This window comes from Manis pentadactyla, chromosome 14 (genome assembly GCF_030020395.1).
Source record: "Manis pentadactyla isolate mManPen7 chromosome 14, mManPen7.hap1, whole genome shotgun sequence".
Taxonomy (NCBI): domain Eukaryota; kingdom Metazoa; phylum Chordata; class Mammalia; order Pholidota; family Manidae; genus Manis; species Manis pentadactyla.
The window spans coordinates 4,257,971-4,280,806 of NC_080032.1; the positions used below are offsets into that span (position 1 = coordinate 4,257,971).

The 22,836-nt window shown below is 54.5% G+C and overlaps 1 protein-coding gene across 1 annotated transcript in view; it reads right to left on the reverse strand.

Annotated features, from left to right (window-relative positions):
- LOC130680727 (RIMS-binding protein 3C-like) overlaps positions 1 to 16,875 on the reverse strand; it is a 245,384-nt gene extending 228,509 nt beyond the window's left edge. The window contains 1 exon segment of the mRNA XM_057491953.1: positions 12,515 to 16,875. Coding sequence (XP_057347936.1) covers positions 12,515 to 16,522 — 4,008 coding nt within the window. The 5' untranslated portion in view covers positions 16,523 to 16,875.
- Between the last annotated feature and the right edge of the window lie 5,961 nt (positions 16,876 to 22,836).

Consider the following 22,836-nt stretch of genomic DNA (forward strand, 5'->3'; position numbering starts at 1 on the left):
TTGTGTGGGCGGCCCCTGTGGGCGGGGCCCGACGAACGGTCAGAGCCACGGGGCGGGGCGTGAGGCTGCGGACAGCGCAGTGGGGGAGGGGTGCAGGAGGAGCCCGGGACCCCGACCATGGGCGCCCTGCCGGATACCGACCCCAGGTGGGGGGCCGGGCCTGCGACCTCCCCCCCGCAACCCCGGACTACATAACCCACTCCCGGGAAGGGGGACTCTGGCCCCCCCCCCACAGGCCCCCGCCCAGGCCCCACACTCAGCTGGACTCCCTTATACCTAACCCTACCCCTCGGAGTCCCCATCAGGGACCCCTAACGTCCTGCGCCCCACCTCTACGACACCTCCGCTCCCCAACTCCATGTCCCGCGCAGGGATCCCACCGTCAAAGGCGCAGCCCGGGGGGACCGCAGGCGGCATGGTCCGGGCTCCTGAGAAGGCCGGGGCCATTTGGGTTCGGAGGAGAAGGGGAGCCCCCTACGCCTGACCCCGGCGCTCCCTTGGGGTCCCGCGCCTGCAGCCCTGCTGGCAGCCCCTACCTGCTCAGAGGGCGCCGAGGTCGCGAGCACGCCGTGCTCAGCCAGCCCCTTCCGGTGACCGCAGCCCCTCGCAGGCCCCTAGGGTCAAGCGACGCGCCTAAGCTGGCCCGCCCGGACCCTGCCCGTGGCTGTCATTCAGACGGCCTGCCGAGGCGCTGGAGCTGGCCGTGAGCCGTGGCCACTTCTCTGGGGGGTTACTTAGTGGACCCTCTACTCTGAACACAAACAACAGAACATACCACTGTCAGAGGAACGCTGCTTATGCCACCTTTCTTTCCAAAGTAATATGTTTAATGTAATCCTAACAGGACATTTCTCAGACTTAACAGAATTCTAAATTCACCTGGAAGAATAAATAGCCCAAAACAGCTATCATTTCCCCCTTGGGAACAACAAAAAAATAAATGAGGAAACCTAGAAACAGATTCTAGACATGGTAAGAACATAATAGCAAATATCAAACATCTTCCAAGGAGAAAAGGAATATTCCGTGAGTAGAGGTCAGTATTCGAAAAAACTACTGGAAGTATGTCAATGCTCTACTAAGCAAAGACATGCAAATTAAAACTACTAGATGCTGGATTTTGTGTTTTCTTTTTGTGGGGGGGCTTGTTTTTTTTTTTTTTTTTTTACCAAATTAGACGTCAGTTTCAAATGATTACCTTCACACAGGCAGGGATCTGGTGGGTAATCACTCTCCTATACTGTTGGAATTATGTAAATTGCCTCAAAATTCCTGAACATGAGTTTGGCAGTATGAAACAAAAATAAAAATCTTTTAAAATGATTGTACCTCCTTGGACCAGTAATTCATCTTCTGGGATTCTGTCCTAAAGAAATTAACCCCATTTGCCCACCTTGCTCTTGATGATCTGTCTTTCTAACCAGACTGTAAGTTTGGAAACCCAGTACCAACACCTGAAACTTAATAAGCACTCAAGAGTCACTTGTTTCATTTGCATTTGGAAATTAAGTGCAGTCATATTTTTTCGAGTGTCATTTATAATGAAAAAATCACGCACAAAATAAATGACTGACAATAGGGAATTCATTAAATAGTCCACAGGATGGAATGTTTAGGAGCCATTACAAATGGTGCTTATAAGGACATTTTATAAGTGCAAATCATACTATGAAAAAAAAGGCAAATTACAAAATTGCACATACTGTTATATACAAATTATTGATCCATGAGAAGCAAATGAAGAAAATATACCAAAATATTTGCAGACGTTCTGTCTAGGGGCTGGAATTCTTTTTAATATGTATGTTCAAATGTATATTTTAGTGTGTTTTATAACAAAAGCAACATGTCTAACTAACAATTCTAGCTATACTGAAATACATTTTTTAAAAGTTACTAATTTTTCTCCCTCTGGGCCCTTATTTATCCTCTGAAGTAACATTAACAATTTGGCATCTATCCTCATTTTCTTCTCTCACATCAACATGTGTCTGTTCACATGTTACAAAAAAGAGCTTACTTTTTTGAAACTGCAAAATAATATACTATATAAACTGTAAGTCACTCCAGAACCTGCACTACATTTGCTCTTTGTCCCCTAAGAATCTATCACAGACATCTTTCTAGTTCATGTCCATAATTCATTTTTTAATAGCTGACAAAGATTCCAAACTATAGGAGTTCCATAAACACGCCCCTTAATCAATGCTATTCAAGTTATTTTTTAGGTCCTTGGATATATTTTACATACTCCTGACTTTATTTGTATAGAACAGTTTACTGGAAGTAGAATCTGTGGGTTAAATGATGTGTGGATATTTTTTATTTAAATAGGTCTTACCAGGTTTACTTTCCCAAAGTGACATAGGGATTCTTATCCTGCAAAGGGAGGTTTTATTTTTCTTGCTTCCTTAACTTTCCCAGGCATTCCAAGATTTCCATACTTCATACATATTCCTTTTGTAATCAGAAAGAAAAGAAATCCAAGAGAAAAAAAATGTCTAATCAAGTTGAGCTAGACCCCCAGCATTTCTGTCATGGTTCCTAGGCAGACTTGTGTTATATAGGGCCCACCCCCAAGTCCCTTTCCTGCCAAGCACTTTATAAAATCCAAGCATGGTTTCTCCCCTGGTTCTGGTGCAATATTATATAAGCACTTAAACTTGAAAATGTGGGGAAATTTTTTTGATCTAATAGTAATTGAAAATAGCAGATTTCAAAATTTTATTCTCACTGACAGCAATCCTGTAAAATTATATTTGGGTAGAATATGATAGGAAAATACAAAAACCACACGGTGGTGGAGATAGGAGAACCATCAAGCCTCTCTGATCATCTTTCTTCATCTGTCATTTGGGAATACAAATGACACCTGCCTGCGGGGCTCTTGGAAGGGTTGATTGAGGCAAGGCAGGTGGAACACGGAATCAGGCTCCGGCAAGTCCTGGGTAAAGCAGTTATGATTGTTATGTCATGTAGGGTGGATCAAGTGGACAGTAGAGCTGATTTATTACTTTTACCATCATCTTTTCTCAATAAAAAATAGAAAGAAAGCAAATAATATAATAAAATATCCCAAATGGGTTAAGTAGCAGCTTCTTAGCATGACAGCAGATTTAACAAATAAAAGGAAAAATACAGGATTGCCAGTTAAATTCAAATCTCAGATAAACAATCAATAATGTTTTAGTGTAAGTATGTCCCATACAGTATCACAGCTTACCTCCTCCATCCCAAGCTCAAGCCACATTGGAAAATTCTTGGTTCTATGTGCCGTGATTTCTCCTCCTACCTGTGGGCATCAGAACCCAGGGCTTCTTCTGCGTGGACCACCCTTCCTCCCTCTCCCCACCTCTGCCTGGTGAACTCCTACTCAGCCCGAATGTCATGTCCTTTAGGAGGTCTCTCCAATCCCAGGCTGCTCTCCCTGATACCATTCTGATGCTTGTGGGCAGTTGCCAAGAGGGAAGAAGACTTGTCTTGTTCATCCTTGTAGACCCAATAGCTGGCTAATGCCTGCCACAAAACAGGTGCTCAATTGAAAATGGGGTGAATGAATGAATGAGTGAATTTCCTGTCAACTGCCCCTTCCCTCCTGCCACAACGCACGTAGGATTCATTCATTCCTTACTGTAGGGAATGCAGTGTGGGTGGTGTGGACAGGAGACAGGCACTGCAGAAGCTTGGCATTCAGGTCACTCAACCGGGAAGCAGAATCTCTCTTGCAAGAGCAAGAGCCCCACCCAAATTCTGGTTGCTAATACTGGCTTCTAACCTTGAGTTCTCACTCTATGTGTGTGCAAAGCACTTAACATACAAGGGCTTGCTGTTCGTCATCACTGTCTATGAGGGATATGCTGCTATTACCCCATTTTTTAGATGAAAAAACTAAGGCTCAAAGAGGTTAAGGGCACCTGCCCAAGGTCACACAGCAAGTTTCAAACCAGCCCTTCGTCCCCCGGGGCCCCCACACCCTCTGTCTGGCAAGAGCTTGCTTAGTACAGCCTCTGAAAACAGCACACCACTTGAAGAAAGTCCCCTATGCGTATTCCTCAGAATAAAGGCCATGCCTTGTGACGGGATTCCCCACCACCACCACCTTTCTCCCCTCACTGTGCCATCCTTCACCTGGCAGAGCCAGGCACCCTGAGCCCAAGAGAGACCAAACTCTCCACTGTCATTCAACCAAGAGGCTGGTGGATAGCACAGAGATGGTCCCCACCCTGGGAAGGTGACCTTCAAGTGGGGAGATGAAAGAATATTCACAGGGGAGCTGGACTGGGCAAGGAGAGGTGTGGGCTGCTTTGCAAGGTCCTAACAGGGGAGCTGATTGCCCTGGTTTGCGGGGCCGATGAAGAGGCTCTGCCCAAGCTGTGCCCTCTGCTTGGCAAGCCATTCTTCAGCATCAGCACTAATGTTGCTCCTGGCATGGTTTTCTCTGACTGCTCTTTCTAAAACAGCCACCCTTCACTCTCTGTCCTCCCTCCCTCCCTCCCAGCCTTTGTGCCGTCTGCAAAGACCTACTTACTGACCGGTGCACATGCTTCTTAGCTCATGTCTCTCCCACTCGCTAAAACGTGAACTCTGCACAAGTATCATGCCCTGCTCACAGCTGCCGCTGGTGCCCCAGATGGGGCCAGGCTCCTTTGTGGTCAGTACGATTTGGTGCACGTGTGAATTGAAAGGTGCGACTTGAAAGCAAACTTGAATGGGAGGCAGGCAGGGGAGCAGCATATACAAATTCCTAAAGGGAGAGAGGGCTTTTTGAGGTGCCCAAAGGAGGCTGGCAGGGCAGATGCCCGCGCCTTGGAATGTGACGATAGCTGAGAGGCGCAGAGCCTTATCAGGCCAGGTCAGTGGCCAGGGGCTTGCACACATCTGTGCAGGAGGCATGTGGAGGAGCCCACTCTATTAGTGACCCAGAGATGGCAATACAGCCCTGAAACCCAGCTGGAGGCAGTGGCACCGTCCGCAGGTGACAGGCAAAGAAAGGCGACAGGCTGAGCGGAGGGAGCAAGATGCGGAACAGCACATACGGCGCAATCCCATTTATGGGTTTTCGAAATAACATATGCATTTTCATTGCTATATATGCTTATAAATTCCTAAAGAAAGCTGGGCAGGAGCCTCATGGGAGGAGGAACATTGAAAAAGGAGAGGAGGGAATCTTCACATTTAACTTAGTGTATTCCTGTATTTGTGGAATTATTATATCTATGTATTACTTTTGTTGTTTTTGAGGAAAACCATTATGAAATTAAAAAAAAATCTCAATGGGGCCTCCCTTTCTTGGCAAGCTTTGCCTGCCCCCTACTTGGTTACAAATTGCCTCCAGCCGTGGGCCCCCCACTTCTGATCAGCTCCCCACTCCCCTTTCAGTTTCTTGATCACCCCCACCATGAGACTGGCAGCATCTGTTCTGGGATCCCTCTGAGGGACGCTGTGCCACAAGCCTGAACAGCCTGGCCCAGGTGATGTTCTGGGATGGGCAGACTGCAGATGAAGGCTAGCAGGCCCGTGCTCCTGGGGCAAGCTCATGGAGAGACAGTCAGACCAGGATCAAACTCCTAGCTATGCCACTGACCAGCCAGCTGCAGAGCTGACCTCTAGCACCCTTAATTTTCCCACTGGTCAAGTGGGGCTAATAGCCATGTCTGCCCTGTTGCCTTGGATGGGGCAGGCAGAAGCCAGCAGAGCCTCAGCAGATGAGATAGGAAGAAGTGAGCAAAGACAGTACCCCAGGGCAAAAGTGGAGGGCCAAGGTGAGGCAATGCTCCCCAGTGAGATTCCTCTCCAGCAGCAGAGGGGGGCCAGGGTGGAAAAGAAAGACCTCTCCTGAACCCCAGTGTGGGGACTGGGTCCTGGAGCCCCCAGAACCTTCTCGGGGCTCTGCTCCTATAGCCAAAGAGGTGGGAGTGGACCAAGTGTGGGTGTCTTGGAATTTCCAAATTCCAGTTTTGCAGCTTTATGGGGGAAGCTCTCTCCCATTCCCAGGGCCCAGTGGGGCTTCCTGTGGTGGCAGGGGAGGTGGAGAGCTCCCACATGGCCAGGACACCAGGAAGCCCCCGGGCTGGGACGGCAGCCTCTGGCCACAGTCACGAGGGAGGCTCTGCCCAGAGGCCCTTATCTTGCCTGACCTTGTGGAGGCTGACCACTCCCTCCTTCTGGAAAATGTGGCCCCCTGCCTTCTCTGAGGCCTCTTTCTCCTTAAATCCTGATGGTCCAGAGGTGCGGCCTCAACACCCAATTCTACCCCTTGGTCCACCACCCTGGGGTGCCTTTACTGGCCCCAACTCATGGCCATCTTCCTAACGTCTGCCCCAGAGACCCTCAGGCATCTGACTCAGCAGCTCTGTGCCTGCCCCACTGCCCCCTCCCTCCCGCCAGTGCAGCTCAGCACAGCACCCTGTTGCCCAAGCCTTAACTGCTGGCCACTCCCAGCCTCCTGCCCTCCCCCTCCCCCCGCTAACAATTTGAATTCCTGACTACCCCTCCCTCTGGCCTCCTCCCTAGACCCAGGCCCTGCCTCCAGGCTGGGGGAAGGAATCCTCCAGATAAGGGCAAGGGGCAAAGGGACACACCTGGGTTCAGACCCTGGCTTTGCCCACAGCTTAATGAACGACCTTGATGAACAACCTCCCCTCTCTGCGCCTGAGTTTCTCCATCTGTAAAAGGGGGAGATAATTACACCATCTGGATAGGGCTGCAGTGAGCAGTACGTGAGCTAAGGCACACGGCGAGGGCTCATAAAGGTCAGCCTTCTTTGAGAAGCATGGCCACCCAGAGCCCCAGGCCAACACTCTCTTGGGGCAGTCTCTGTCACAAGCCAGTCGGTGCCTTCGCTAGGTTAGGAATGGGTTAGCACACAGCCCCCATGCCTGCTCCACACCAGGGCCAGATGCCTGCATTATTATTAAGTGTGCACCTTAGAACAAGACCCAGTCTGATGGAGGAAGCAGGGATGTAAGTGAGTAATTTATTTACTGGGATAATGCCTGGGTCCTGTCCATATATATGGGATGGGCAGCCAAGTCCAGTGAAGGTAGGGCAGGATGGAGGGTGCTTTTGAAGGACACCTTGGAGTGAGCTGGCTGAGAGACAAGGCCAGTTTTAGGGAAGAGGAAATTGAGGCCATGAGTCAAGGACTTGCCTGAGATCTCCCAAGCAAGAAGTGGGGGATCCAGGATTGAGATTCAGTCCCTACCCCACTCTCAGGAGGGGCTGACCCCCCAGGGGAGCCCATTTTAGCCAAAGCACCCTGACAAAGGGGGTGTGGCCAGTGAGATTCCCCAGGCTGAGGACAATGTCCTGGAGGTCCAGCCAGGCAGGCACAGCCTGTTGGGTGGTCCATTACCAGAAGATTTGAGGGGAATTTACCTGGGTGTTCAGGACACAATGGGCACACAAGCCTGTAGCCAGGTATCAGACACCAGGGCTTGTAAGGGAAGTGGGGCCTCCAAATACAGGGCATTGCAGACCCCACATGCCACCCAGGACAGGGCCAGGCAGAGCTAAGCCTGGAGGCTGGCTGGATCTGTGGGGCCGGCTGGGGTGTCAGCAGTTCCACCAGGGCTTCAGAAACCCTCTGTGCCTACCTGGAGCCCGTTCCAGCTGGTTTCACAGGACTGAAGTTGGCCCAGCGTGTTCTACCTAACTGACCTCCCACGCCCTCCCGCCCAGCCCCCAAATCCCCTCCAAGGGCGGTGAGACAGGGGGAGCAGGGTGTGACCAGAGAGGGGAATGAGCTGGAAATGGGCCTCCAAGCTACTTCTGGACATGCTTTTACATCCTTCATGCTGCGTTCTTGTGAACACAGATTTCATATGATGACTCTGAAATCCACCGGATTAACCCTGTGTTAACTTTATGTTTTGAAGACGCACAGGGGCAAGAAGGCGAGAGGGGACAGGTCACCAAGAGGTAGAGGGGGACAGATGGGCTTGTCCTGGAGGCTCCAGCAGAATGGGGGCCCCATGGCAGGTGGGCCTTGAAAAGGCTGGAAGGAGCCCCTTGGCCGTCGTCATGCTGTTTTTGTAGCAGCTGCTTTTTATTCCTGCTGCTGGGTCTCAGTCTCCTTGTCTGCAAAATGGGGTAACCCAGGCCCACATTGTTGGGTGAGGAGCAAGAAATGAGGTCCATGATGAGAAATTACTAAAAGCCTCTCCTCTGTGGGTGGAGGGCTGGAGAGGTGCTGAGACCTGCTCGTACCAGAGGCCCTGGGCAGAAGTGACAGCGCAGGGACAGGCTCACTGACCCTTGCTCCGGACTCTCTGCACGCTGCCCCTTTAGCCCTCCGGCCAGCTGTGCTTCCTATCCCCCCCCCACCTCCTAGGCAGGCCCAGACAGGCTCTGGGCTTCCAGGTGGTCCGGTCAGCTGCAGAGGGAGCCCAGTGCAGGCCACAACCAGGCCTCCACTCCTTCTCAGCCTGCCCACCTTGCTAGACCTGTGTGGCCTCCCCTTGGGCCTGCTCACAGTCTTTGGGATCTCAGAGCCCTTGGGAGAGACAGATGGACCCAGAACCAGCTGCCCCTGCCACAGAGTCCCACCATCTGTGCCCTCACCAGCTCTTTGGTTTTCCTATGGGTCCATTCCCAGAACAGGGATGGGTGGGGCCTGAGGCCCAGGCCTGAAGAATCAGAGACAATTTCTGTTCACCATGACACGAGGCAGGGGGAGGGGGCTCAGGGCTTGAGCAGGCAGATGGGGGGCCAGGATGCTCTGCCCAGGTGCGCACCGGCTGGGGAGCAACCCACAGTACATCTAGACTGACACCTGGTGGTGGCGTGAGGAAGCTCCTGGGGACTTCAAAGCCCTCACCAGCTGGTGGGCAACTGCTCCCAACCCCTTTTCCCCTGCCTGTGCCACTAATCCCCTGAGTTTCCCAAATGTGTAATCGCTCACTATTCTCATGCCTTGGGGCCTTTGCCTCTGCTGTTCCACTGCCTATGATGCCCTCCTCCTTGCTGCCCCAGTGTCCTGTGGTGGTCAGAATTACCAACGCTTTCCTCTGTTGCTCAGGGTCCATGCCTTACTCTATTCCCGGGACTGGAGCTGTCCAGTGTATGGTACAAATGCCTTAAGCATAGGCCAGTATCCTGGTCCAGTGCAGAGGTCATGGTCAAAAACCACTTGTTCCTTCATTCAGCATTCATTTATTGAGGACCTGCTATGTGCCAGGCAATGACTAAACCAAAGGAATCTCTTCATGTGTGGAGCTTACATTCTGGCTGGGGAGATGGCTGTGGGGATGGGACAGAGACAAAATAAAAACCACAGGTCACATACCAGGTGTGGATGAGGGCTATGGAAATACAAAGCAAGATAGAGGCTGGAGAGTAAGGGCTGGGGTACCACCTCAAGAGCCATGACATAGACTATTCTGTAGCTGTTGGAAAAAAGGTGAGTGATTTTGGCCAATGGTCAGGGAAGGATGCAATTAAGTAAACAGCAATGATACACATGGCTAGTGTAATTCTTGTTGGGTTGCATTTGTCATTCTTATAAAATTATAGTTATTGTCTTTGATTTTGAAAGTACATGGATTAATGTTTCCATTTTCTCACTAAATTGTGATTTTTCTTCCAGTGTGTAGGAACCATACTTGCTCCCACCCCTCAACCCATGCGCCATCCCAAAGCCCCCCCAAACCTGGTGCCCAGGAGCTGGGAGGACTGGGCTGTCCTTTCTTGCAGGATCCATTTCCCATTGCTCATTGTGCTCAGGTTCCATTCTGGGTTGTGAGCTCACAGGGATCTGATGGTTTGAAAAACTGTGACAGCTGAGAAGAGATATTTGCACACCCATGTTCATAGCATTATTCACAATTGCTGTGGGAGCAGTCCAAGTGTCCACTGAAAAACAAATGGGTAAACAGTATGTGGTATATATAAAACAGCGTTAAAAAGGCAGGAAATTCTGACACATGCCACAACGTGGAGGAACCTTGAGGACATTACGCTAAGTGAAATAAGCCAGACACTAAGGGACAAATTTTCAATATGAGTCCACTTATGTGAGATCCCTAGAGCAGGCAAATTCAGAGACAGAAGATAGATGAAAGGAGTTACTAGTTATCAGGGGCTGAGGAGAGCAGGGAATGAGCTGTTGTTTAATGGGTACTGAGTTTCAGTTTTACAAGATAAAAGGAGTTCTGGAAATTGGCTGCACAACATGAATGTACTTACCACTGAATTGCACAGTTAAAAACGGTTGAGATGGTATATTTTGTTTTGTTCATTTCATCACAATTTAAGAAATTGTGAGCCAGCCTGGGCTGCCTCCCTAGGCCAGCTAAAGCCTTCTGGGCCTTTCCTGCTGTACAAATGGGTGGTTGTGAACATGAGGGGGCATGATCTTGGCTCTCTGTGGATGGAAAGTAAAAAGGGTTTCCTCCCCGGGCCGGGCCCCACAGCTGTTAGTGGGCACATCATCTTCTGCATTCTTTGACGGTAAGGCAGCAGTGTGTCACGTAGAGACAGCCGCCAGGCCTGCCTCTTCCCTGTTCCTGCCTTCAGCCCCGCGGGACAGTGCGGTGCAGCACTTTGAACCCAGCTCACCAACTACCTAAGGAACCTGCCCGTGGCTCCATCCTTCTGCCTGGGAATGGTTTTGGTCCTTTCCTCCTGCTCCAGGGGAGGTGATGCCCTTTCTCTGACAGTGTTGCTGGGTGTGGGAAAACAAAAGGGTGTCAAACAAAAGGGGACGGTGAAGACTATCCTTCATCCCCACCCTCCCGGGGCGGGGGTAAGGGCCCCGAGACCATGGGAGGAAGCAGCTCTACAGCCATGTGATCTGCCCGACAAGAGGGGGGAGGCAGGGCGTGAGCCTCAGCGGTTCTGAAAAACGGGTCAATATGGAAAGGGGGCTGTTACTAATGCCATGCACAGTGGGGCCCCCAGCTCTAAGACTCAGGCCCCACCCTCCAGAAAGGGCCAACACCAGGGACAAAGCCCAAGGGCAGGGACACCCCTGGGAATGGCTGGCCATGCCAAGCCTTTGGGGCCCTGCTTCTCAGCCCTGGCTCTGGGGGCCCCGTGGAGGCCCTGCTAGCAGTGTAAGGGGGCACCCTCCCCCTTTGGCCACGAACATGTCTGTAGCCCATGCCAGCCCTGGCCAGAAGAGAGAGAGAGGAGAGGCAGGCTTGTAATCCCCTGGTTGTGCTTGCACTTCTAAAATATTTTCTTTTTTTACTATGAACATTTTAATGAGGGGTTGAACACAAGATGGAAAAATAACATTCTGGTCTTCTATTTTTTTTAAGAGACAGGCTTTTCTTGAGAAATTTTCAAATATACAGGACAATGGGTGAGTTAAGTTAAAGTCCTCAGGAAAGCCCACATTCAGCACGGAAAAAGGCACTTCTGCAAATACCTGCAGGAGCGAACTGACGAGTCCTAAACAGCCTGTCAGGCCCTCAAGGGGCTGCTTGTTCTATTTTCTTTTGGAAACAGCTCAGTTCAAACTTAAGCCCTACTGCTCTCAGAGGCTAGGGGATGCCTGGTCACTGCTCTCCGTGTAGCGTAGTAGCACTGGAGCAAGTGCTGCTTACAGAGGCACAAGGAGTGCGTGCGGATGCTTCTGGGCTGGGTGTACATGGCCAAAGGCCACTTCCCAGGCAGGGAGCCTGGCTCATTCTCCACGGAGGGACATGCGGTCCAGCACGTGGGCCGGGACCAGGCCCCTCTGACCACCTGACTCCCCATAATAGAATCCCTTGTCATCTACAGGCCCGTAGACTGTGACTACATCCCCTGCCCTGAATAACAACTTGCCCTTCACCTGGTCCCGTTTGCCTATCCTTGGGGTCATAGTCCAAAGCAACCACCATGGTTGTTGGGGCCCACAGTTGGGGCCTTCTGGGTTCCCTTGGGACATGGGGAAGGAGCCCTGGGGGCTGGTGAGCCCCGCAAAGTTACTGAGGTGGGCTACAGAAGGCAGGGGCTCTTGTGCTGGCAAATGCCACCTCACATCAGTTCTCTCCATGTCCACCTCCACCTTGGCCACCAGGTGCCCAGGGATGTTGCTCACTTGCCCATTGCATTCTCCATAGTAGGAGCCATGGGGGTCCTGGGAGCCCCACAGTCTCAGCAGCTGCCCTTTCTGAAAGGCTAGCTCTGCCTTGGGGTTGGCAGACATCACCAGGGGGTCATAATCAAAGAGGGCAACAAAGACCCTGACTGGGGTATCCACCCCTGTCCCCAGCAGTGGGGGGCCACCCCTGGACATCTTAATAACTTTGCTGGATGGAGCTGGACAAAGGGCTGCACTGGGCTCCTGGAGCTGGCACTCCCTCTCATCCCCCAGAGCCTGACCTCTCCCCCTCTGGGTCCTAAGCTCCTTTCTCTGCCCTTGCTTCTCTGTGCCCCATAGACCAAATCCCACTCCCTCCTCCTCCTGCAAAAAGTCATGGAAGCCAGACACATATTGTTGGCTGGTGCCCAGCTGGGAAGGGGTGAACACTTGTGTGTGTTGCTTTTGCCTGAGGATCTTCTCAAGGGCACCCTTCTGATATGGTTCCTTCCTGGGCCCACACTCAGGGGATACATGGGCAGCCCCCAGGGCAGGGCTTTGTCGGGTGCCCGTGTGCTGGTAGTAGTCTTCCTCCCTCCTGCACTGGCCACTGGGCAGAGGCAGTCTGTGGTTCTGGGGACTCTTCTAAAAGAGCAGGGCCTTTCTGCAGACCTCCCAGGCCTCCTCAGGCCCCTGAGCTTGACTGTCAGATCCCGCACTTGGACATTCTCCTTCTGAACTCAGGGTGGGCAGTGGGGACCTCCTCCTTGGGGTTTCTTCAACGATTACTTCTAGGAACTCAGCCTGGTTCTCCCCGCAGCTTCCAGGGGTGTGAGGGCTGCTGTTGGAGCTCAGGGAAGCTAGTGTCAGCCTCTGAGGGCAGACAGGGAAGGTGACTGTGCAGGTGGACAGGTCACCATAGGTGCACCTCAAGGGAGAAGTCTCTGGCAATTGGTGACAGGCTAAACAGTTGTGAGGGATCTGAGCTGGCACAGAATCCAGAGACTCGCCACAAAGTGACATAGTTCTCACCGAGACCTTCTCGCACATCAGGGTAGGCTGGAGCTGGGAAAACTCCAACACGGTGCTCCCAGCTGTGGCTTCGGTGACCTCCGCAACCTTGAGCCCATCAGCGTATATAGCATAGCCAGTGACCTGGACTCCGTTGGAGGACCCAGCTGAGTCGATGGTCACTGGGAGCCAGCTGACCACCAGGAGACCTGGTGAAGGGTGACATTCCACCAGCACATCCAGGGGAGGGTCAGGGGGTCCTGCCACGGGTGTGTTGAAGGTGATGGTAGGAGACATTGTTTTCCAGCACACCTGCAGTGAGTCCCACAGCAGCTGCACCTCCACCCGCACCTGGTACCTTGTGCCAGGACACAGGCTGTGGAAGGTGTAGCAGCTCACCCCTGCTGGGGTTAGGGCATGCTCCTGGTCATCGAGGTATACCATGTGGGCATGGCTGCTGCTGCTGTGGACCCAGGTGATCTCAGCTGATGTGGCTGCAACTCTCTGCAGGTGTAATTGCATGGGGGCCACACAAAGGACCCCTCTTGCTCCCAGAAGGGATCTGGAGAACCTCTGCTCCTGTGCATAATTCAGTGAGCCCAGCCAGCCATCTTCCATCTTGGCATCTGAGAGCTCTGTCGCCACTTCTGTCTTGGAGCCTACCCTCACCATCTGGCACAGCCCCTTGTCCACAGTTTCCTGGGCTTTCCCAGGCAATAAGCTTTGCCCAGTGTTTTCCTTTGAAGCGTTGCCCTGCCCAGCCAGGAGCCATGGGGGGCCAAGGTCAGGGAATGTGGGGGGCAGGCAGCCCAGGATGTCGTTGTCTGGAATCTGCTCCACCAGGTTGGAGGGCACCAGTCCTCGCCGGCCGTCCTCAAGCTCCCCTTCATAGAAGCCATCTTCATCCATGTCCCCGAAGATATATATATAATCCCCAGCTGTGAGGGGCAGCTCACTCTCAGGGTGCTCATTGGGTCCCTCAAGTGGGTTGTAGCTATACTGAGCCAGGAAGATCCTGAGCTGGGGGGTGGGGGGAGCCTCTGAGTCCCCCATTTCCAGGGTCAAGGACGCACTCTCAGGCTCTAGATCCTCCGCCTTGCTGGCTGTGTCCATGTCCAGAGTTGGGCAGGATGGCACAGTCGCCCACGCGGACCCCACCTCAGAGGAGGAGTTCCACTGGGAGCTAGCTTTCTTGGCCTGGGGCCTGGAGTCCAAAGGCCGGCTGTTTGGGATGCTGTCTGGCACGTGGGGGTCGCTGGCTGGCTCCCTGAGGGCAGCTGGGCTCTCCAGCAGAGACTCTGCCTTCTCCTTCACTTGGTCTTTGCCAGGCTGGGACGGGGCTTGGTCTTTAGGCCCTGGCTGCAACTTGGTCCTTCTGCTACCCGTAACTGGGGACTCCAGGGCGTGGGGGGCTCCCTCGGGTTCCTGGGGCGCGTGACCAGGCTGGCACGGCAGGGCGCGCGTCTCCTCCCGAGGAGCCTGCAGATCACACGGCGCCTTCTGCAGGTCGTGTTCCAGCTGTTGCCGCCTGTCCTGCCCGCGCGCCGCCTGCTGCAGCAGCTGCTCCGCCAGCAAGCCCGCGGCGTCGCGCTCCTGGCACGCGCGGCCCAGCTGTTCGCACACGTCCTTGTTCTCGTCCGCCACCTGTGTCCAGTCGGCCTGGGCCTGGAACTGCGCCTTCTCCTCGGCCAGCCAGGAGCCCTCGCACAGAGCCGCCTGCAGCTGCGCTTCCGCCTCCTCGCCGCTCCGCCGCGCCGCCGCCGCCTGCGCGCTCAGCTCCTCGCACTCGCGCCGCCGCGCTCCCGGCTCGCTCTCCAGGGCCTGCACCTGGCGCCGCGCCTCCTCGCAGGGTGCGCTGCGGGCACCGGGCTTCGGGCGGGTGCTGCCGGTGGCCTGCTGGAGCGCCAACTGCCTCTGCAGGCGCAGCACCTCCCGCTGGGACTCTCGCTGCCGCCGGTCCAAGTCGCTGACACTGAGCCACTGGGCTTGGGAGACACCCACCCCAGAGTGCGGGGCGCTGGCGAGGCCCGAGGCGACGCGCGCCTGCAGCAGGTGGCACTTCTGCCGCAGCTCTTCGATCTGCTTGTCCTTGGCCAGCAGCGCACTCGCCTGCTCCGACAAGTCCCGGGCGCGCTGGCAGGCGAAAGCCTGCCACAGCTCCAGGCCAGCGCAGCTCTCGCCCAGCACAGGAGCTCTCACAGCCCGCAGGTTGGTGTCTTGCAGCTTGCGAGCCCGGTCCTCTAGGCGCTGCGCCAGGCCTGTCGGCTCCGCGCGCTTCTCCTTAAGCCGTTTCACCTTCTCATCGACCGCGTCGGGGAAGCCCGCGCGCCGCAGCAACGTGTTCTTTTTGTGCAGACCAGAGCGGCGGCGCGCCCGCACCTGCAACGCCTCAGACAGTTCTGAGTTCCGCTTCACCAGCTCGTGGTAGTTCAGGACAGGCGGTGAAGGGGTCAGGGACTCACAGGGCTGGCTCCCGGAGTCGTCTTCTCGTGGAGGGTCGCCTGGGGTCCTGTGCTCCGACGGTGGTGGTGGCGATGGTAGCGGCGGCGGCGGGGGATTCGGGGAGCCCAGGATGGAGACGGCTGGCGAAGAGACGGCCCAAAGGGGCTGGCATTCGGGGGCTTTGAGGCGACTCAGGGTGCTGTCGAGCGAGCGGGAACGCGCTGGTGCCAAGGAATTGAGGGAACTGGCGCGCTTGGGGAGCAGGCTGTCTGGAGAGTTGGGGCACGCCGCACGCCCCATGTCCAGGGAGCGGGAGCGCGCGCGGTAGCCAGCGCTCACGCCGTCGAGGGATTCGAGGAGACTGGCGGACTTTAGGGGGCCTCGAGAGTCCTCGAAGGTCTTGGGACCGGACAAAGCAGGGTGCCAGCGGAAGTGCTCCAGGATGTACTTGAGGAAGAGCTGACGCTCCACATCGAGCGCCGCCTGCAGGTGGCGGATGCGCGAGGCCTGCTCGCCGTCGGTCTCCCAACGAAGCTGCGCCAGTACTTCTTGTAGGCGACAGCGGCACTGTGAGGCGGCGACTCTGGGCGCCCCCGCGCGGCCGCAGTAACCCCGGTTCACGAGCTCCTCGGCCAGCTGGCGCTGCAGCTCCCGAGCCTGGCGCACCACGTCGTCGCGCTCGCTGTGCAGCAGCTGTTGCAGCTGCCGTTTCTCGGCCTCCTTCCAGCGCAGCAGCTGCCGGATCTCGGTCTCGCGCTCTCGCCGTACCTCCGCCCGAAGCTGCCGCAGCTCCCGGCAGCGCTGTGCCTCCCACTTGGAGCGCAGGTGGTCAACCAGCTGCTGCCGCTCCCGCTCGGCCGCCTCCCGCAGCTGGCGCGCCTGGGCCGAGAAGCGCCGCCGCTCCGCTCGCCTGCTCGCCCGCTCCGACTCCAGCTCGGCCCGCAGCTTCTCCAGCTCCCGCCTCTGTTCCTCCAGTACTGCAGCCGCTGGGCCCCGACTACCCGGCTTCTTGGGTGTCGCACGGCCTCCGCCCAAAGAGCTGGGCGAGCCGTTGGTCATGGTGGCCGCGGCCTGGCCAGACGCCTGACCTCGCCTGGCCCAGGCCGCTGATTGCCAACGGCCACCGCCCCGGCCGCGACCAACCGCCCAGCGCGCCCCTTCCGGCGCCCCCTGGGGGTCTCCGCGCGCCGCTTCCGCCTCTGGGTGTGTTCTCCCACCGCATGTCGGGTGCACTAGCCTGCGTTCCTCTCCTGGATGCCTAGACCAGGCTTAGGTTCTGGACGCCCCTGCTCAACACAGAGCCCATGCCCTTCCCAGGATGCCCAGGGGTCTCTCTGGTCCCGGGCCTTTCCCTGTTGTCGGAGATATGTCCCTTGCAGCCCACCGCGGGCGCTTTCCCAGGCACAGTACAATCCTTGCACAGGCCAGCGTGCACTGTTGGAAACGCAGGCTGCTGCTCTGGGCCGGGAGACAGTGGCTCCGTGTGTGGGTCAAGATCACCATGGGGTGTGAACAGATGCGGGCCTGGCCCTGCCCTGGGTTCAGGTGGCATGTTTGGCTATGGTGGCTGGGAACCACAACAGGATATGCCCAAATTTAGTGAGTCCTGGGCCCCTAACCAGGGGAGGGTACATCTGATGCCTGCATTCCCACTGCACCTACCCTTCCAAGGATCTCTGCGGTGCTAAGCACTTGCATACATTGTCTGTTTATATCGCCCATGTCCATTTTACAGAGGAGATGTCTTGAGCTGGTAGCCTGGGCATGGTACCAGCTGAGACAGGAGAGAAGGGTTCCTTTGGCACCAAAGCCCTCACCTGTATTTTCTTGGTTCACTTTTACAATTTTTCGGTAAGGACGTTATGAGAGATAAGGGCCTCTCCATGGTCACACAGCCCAAAGTAGCTAAGTGGGGAGTCATACCCTCAAAAGTCCACCTCCAGCATCTGGGGGCACTCTGGCTCCATCTGCTGGATTTCAGGGTCACAGCTGTGAAGCCTCCCGTGCTTTCTCCCCTTAGGGGTCTCACATTTTGTGTCTGCAGAGGGAGTGGAAGCCAAAGAGGCTGGTTAGTTGGAGGAGCAGGGAGGGAGATGAGAGAATAGGGCTACCATGACCCCCTGCCTTTGCTCTGGCCCAGGAGTGTCCAAGGCTACCTGCTTCTCCAAAAGGTAAAGTCAGAGGCTCCTGTGGGCCCAGCTGAGTCCCTACACCATCTTCCTGGAGACAGCAGGTCAGAGAACATTCCATGGTTCTCCAAGGGCAGTGTGGTCCAGTGGTTAGGATTGGTGGGTCTTTAGAGTGAAACAGTCCTTTGGCTTCTTGTGCCACTTCCAGGTCCTCATCTGAAAAACTGGCTAATAATGCAGCTCCCTTTGGGGCTGTGCGACCTCCCAGATTTCCCTGACTTCTCTGAATACTCATTTATTTTGTTTGTGAGGTTTCAATGAGGTAAGAGCACGCAGTGCCCAGAAAGCTCTGGTCGGCAGCTCACTTATCCTAGTCCCCTTTTTTGCAACTAGAGAAACTGAGGTCTACATGGCAGGGATGTGGCTGAGACCATCAGGGCTGCCATGATAGAGGCAGGAAGGTATTCTCTGTGTTCTCTGAAACTCACTCCAGATGCCTGATGATGGGTGGGGAGCGTCAGAGACATGGATGTCCATCTAGGCTCTGCCACTTTTTGGTTGAGTGACAATGGCTGGTGATTTCAGCTCTCCCAGCCTCTACACAATGGATATATTGGTAAAACTAGGCTGCCAAGGCTGGAAGAGCCACTGGGACTCTGTCATCTGAGGGCCAGGTGTGCAGTACGAGCTATCCTGAGGTCTGGTAAGTTCTTCCCATCCAGGGCTTAGCCTAGACCCTCACAACCTTCTTCCAGGAATCTGAAGAATACCCCTGTCTCAAAAGCCTCCGGGCCTTTCCATGTGGTTTCCTCCTGTCTGGGATGCCTACCTCACCTGACATAAAAATAACAACAATGCCCACAGCAGACTGAGCACCTACCATATGCCATGTGCACTCCTCAGTGCTTGCCATTCATTATTTAAACCACCTATTTTACAGATGACAAGTCTCAAACTTGATCCCAATGGACCAAGAGTTCTGTTTAAAATGACAGGCTGGTTGTGGGTCCCACACAACCCCTGTTTGTGTTCACTTACCTACTACTAACCTTGTCTTGTCCTTTGGCCTCCGCTTAGCAGTTCTTCCTCCAGAAAGCCTTCCCTGACTCTCCAGGCTGAGCCTAGGCTCCGCAGAACTCTACAGCCCTGATCATCCCACCTGGCACCTTTTTTTTTTTTTGAGAGGGCATCTCTCATATTTATTGATCAAATGGTTGTTAACAACAATAAAATTCTGTATAGGGGACTCAATGCACAATCATTAATCCACCCCAAGCCTAATTCTCATCAGTCTCCGATCTTCTGAAGCATAACGAACAAGTTCTTACATGGTGAACAAATTCTTATATAGTGAATAAGTTTTTACATGGTTGGCACCTATCTTTTTAAAGCAGAGACATGTCATACATATTTGTGTCCCTGTCTAGAGTGGGTGCAGAGGAGGTATAAATGAAAAGCCCCTCTCCAGAAAGGAGGGATAGAGACCCAGGGCCCAGCAGGATGGAAGGACATAAAAGGCCCTGCCTGATCTTACCTGGCTCCCTGGCTTGCCTACCCATTATGCTCAGGTGCCACTTGGTGGCTAGGGCTGGACTCCCAAGCTCTGGGCTGCCCATTAGGACCTTGGGCAAAGGCCTCATGCTGGGCCAGGAGGGAGGGTCACACCTCAGCAAAGATGTTGATCAGGTCCTGAGCTGTGCAACACACATACACACATACTCATGGCCTCTCTTAGCCTGGCCACCTGTGTAGCTTGGGAGCTCAAGAACCCTACTTAAACGAGGCTCTGCTCTGCCCTCTCTGCCTCTACACCAAGTGGCTCCTGAAAGACGTGAGTGGCATCTGGTACCTGGTCATTTGCATCCAGGCCTTAATCCTGTGGTCATATTAGAAACCCCATTGCATCTCAATCTATGGCATTGGCCTGGCCTGGGCAGCTCCTGGGTTCTCTCACAGCTCAGGCTCTGCAGCTCTGAGGGTGGCTGTCCAACCATGAACCATCACAGAGCTCTTCTGAGTGAATTTCCCCTCCCTGGCACAGCTTCTCTTTTGTGGTTGCCCTTCCTGGGTTGCTTCTGGTGTGCAGCAGACAGACAGACAGGTGCTCACTTAACCCAGCCTAATTGTAGCTGCAGATGTTCTCTTTGAGAGGTAAGGTGGATATGCAGGCAGATAGGTGAGACACAGGGATGGCCTGGTCCTGGGTCACTGGACCTGCCAGCCACAGGGAGGGTGTCTTCATGGCATCCTACTGCTGTTTGACAGAGAAGGACCTGAGGCTTGCTGGGAGCAGATGGCTTGCCAGGGCACATGTGGCAGAGCTGGACTGTCACTTGAGGGCAGTGGGTGGGGCTCCGCAGCCTGGATGCCCTGCTACAGTCTTCAGTAGGCCTTTCAACAGTCAGGAGGGCAGGCTGCTACCAAGGAGAGGGACCCTGGGGTGAATCTCTGGGGACCCCACAGTCACCAGCCAGCAGCTGCCTATGCTACCACCACCCTTGTCATGTCAGAAGCATTCTGGAATGTGGTTGAGTGGATGAGCAAACCAGGGCTTCTGCAGTCCCAGGCTTCTGCCGTCTCCCCATTTACCATGCTGTACAGTGACCTGCCTGTCATCCCCCCTGGACTTTGAGCTTAGGGAGAGCAGAGACTGGCATTAGCTTGCCATGTTGCTGCATTCCTTGGTCTTGCCTATGTTATGAAGGAGATGGATTCCATGGTTGGTTTTCAAACTGGGTTCCTTAGAGGTCCAGGGTTCCTGGAAAATACTGTAGGACTGCTAAGGGTGGTGGTGGGATGTGTCAGTAAATGAAGCAGAGACACTGCCCCTAACTGCTTCAATAGGCCACTCATGAGTGTCTTTTATTAGGTTCTAAGGAGAACTTTGGTTTAATAAAGAGGTGTATGCTGCTAGAAACAAGTTTGAAAACCTCAGGATGAGGGACACTCTTATCTATTACGTGCACACACAAATGCTCCCCCACCCCCACCCCCACAACAGCCTGACACTCTGATTCCACTGACCTCGAGAGAAGGCACATGTCCCCTCACATCCTGGTTCGCCCCGGGCCACCAGCCCTGTATGCCAGCCATCATGCTTCTCCCCATGGTGCCAGTCTGTGAGCTCTGGGCTGCGTGGTCATGGGGTCTGGGATTCTGGGCAGTCTGGCTCACATCCCTCCTCTGCCAATCTAGTCTGGTTCTGTTTCAGCTGTGCCAACAAAGCCACGAGCTTTATGGTGCTTGCCTGGCCTTGGTGAGGGGCGTGGGCTCCATCCTGAGAGCTCCCTGACCCCCCAAGCTGCAGCTTTCCACCTCTCTGCCCTTATTTTGGGGTCAATGTATTTTCTGTCATTTTTCTGATGTGTCTTCAGTGTCTAGAACAGTGCACGACACCTGGTAGATACTCAATAAGTACATGACTGAAGAAGACGGGCAGACAGGCCACATGTAGCTTCTTGCCTCACGGAGTTAACAGTTGAAGTGAGGATGCAGAGGTTAAACACAAATATGGCAAAGAAAGGGAGTGAATTCTGGGCTTGAGCGGGCGCTGAGAGTGTGGGGCGTGGTGCTGATGGGGAGAAGAGCCCCAGAGCGGACTTCCCCCAAGGGCAAGTTGGGAGAGGGCGCACCACCGCCCAGAGCTGAGACTGGGTTTCAGGCAGCAGGACCTAAGAAGTCTGGCCGCCTGCACTGGCCTTCTCCCATGTCCACCCCACCTGGGGTAGGCCCGTACCCCTTCTGGCATTGATTCTTGGCAATTCTGTCATGGTTCTCACTTTCCTGAGGAGAAATTGAAGCTCAGAGAGGAAGAGTGGCTCAGCAGGATCCCAAACAGATGTCCTTCCTCCAGATTTGGGGGGCCTGGCACCCCCAGCCCTGCCCCTTCTCAGATGGGGCTGGAAACCTGGGGAGGGACTGTGCTGTTCTATGCCTCCACTTCCTGGGCTCTGCAGCCTGTGCTGGCCTGTCCATGCTCTTCTGGAGGAGCAACATATGCCAGCCTCCAGCTCTCTGGCTGGGGCCTCCTGGCCTGCTGGGCTGGCCTCTCACCCTAGAAGCCCTGGCCTAGCACCTCAGGCATGTGCCTCTGTGGGTGGCCAACTCACTGCCATGTGCTCTTTACAGGCTTGGCCCTGAGACCTCACTGAAGCTGGGGAGGCTGGCACTGTCCTCTCCAGATGAGGAAACTACCCAGGGTCATACAGGGACTTGTGCCCAGGCCTGTGTGACCCAAGTCTGGACTGTGAACTGGTGCCAGTACAGCCCAGCCCACTGGGTCTGGCAGCCTGAGTGTAAATTTAATCCTCATGCCTTCAGGCAGCTGGCTGCAGGCTCCTGGGGCTCCCGCTGCTGTTGGCAGCATCGCGGTTTCCAGCTGCCCACTGTTGCCAGGACAGACCTATTATCCACCTTCTGCTGTCCCCAATTCTCTCTCCTCCAGGCCTGTTCCAACTGCCCTCCTTCCTCTGCAGCCTGCAGCATGAAGCCTGGCCCATCTTCTCATGACACCAGTAACAATACTATTTGTCAAGTCATTTGGTCATTGCTCTGGTCACTAACAGTCCTTCATCAAATGTTTGTTGAGCATCCAATCAGGCCAGGCAGGGTGGAGGCTAGGCACTGCATGAATTTCTCTGTTCACTAAGCATGGCGAGCCCCCAGTGGAGTTGGCTGAAGGAAGGATGGAAGGATGGAAGGAAGGAGGGAGGGTGGGAAGGAAGAAAGGAGGGCAGAAAGGAGTCCGATAGGCCAGCTGAGTCTCCCAGCCCAGCCCAAGGGCAGACGTGGGGCTTGCTCTTCTGACCAACCAGATGGCTGAGAAAAAATTGATTGAGTCCTTGAGCTTTAGTTTCTTCTTCTGTAAATGGGCCTGATAACATTCAACCTCAGAGGGCAGTTGGGGGAATCAGTCAATGGCTTGCTTGTCATTTGCCTGTGGGACGCCAGCACACAACAGGCTGTTAAGTCACCTGAGCAAGCGTGATCCTTGAGTTCTTAGGAATGACTAGCACCTGCCAGAGGGAGAAAGAGGTGTTGGAGTGGGGATGACAAAGCCTCACAGGCACAGGGAGCAGCTTGAGGAGAGGCAGGGTGTGAGATGGCTGGATCCCTGGTCATGGGAAGGGAGAGATGGGGTACGTGAAGCTTTGGGCTAGCGGAGGGAGGTCTAGGCAGAGCCTCACCAGCATGGACCACATCAGAGTCTAACTCCTGGAGCCCTGCTTCCCAGCTGGGTGATGC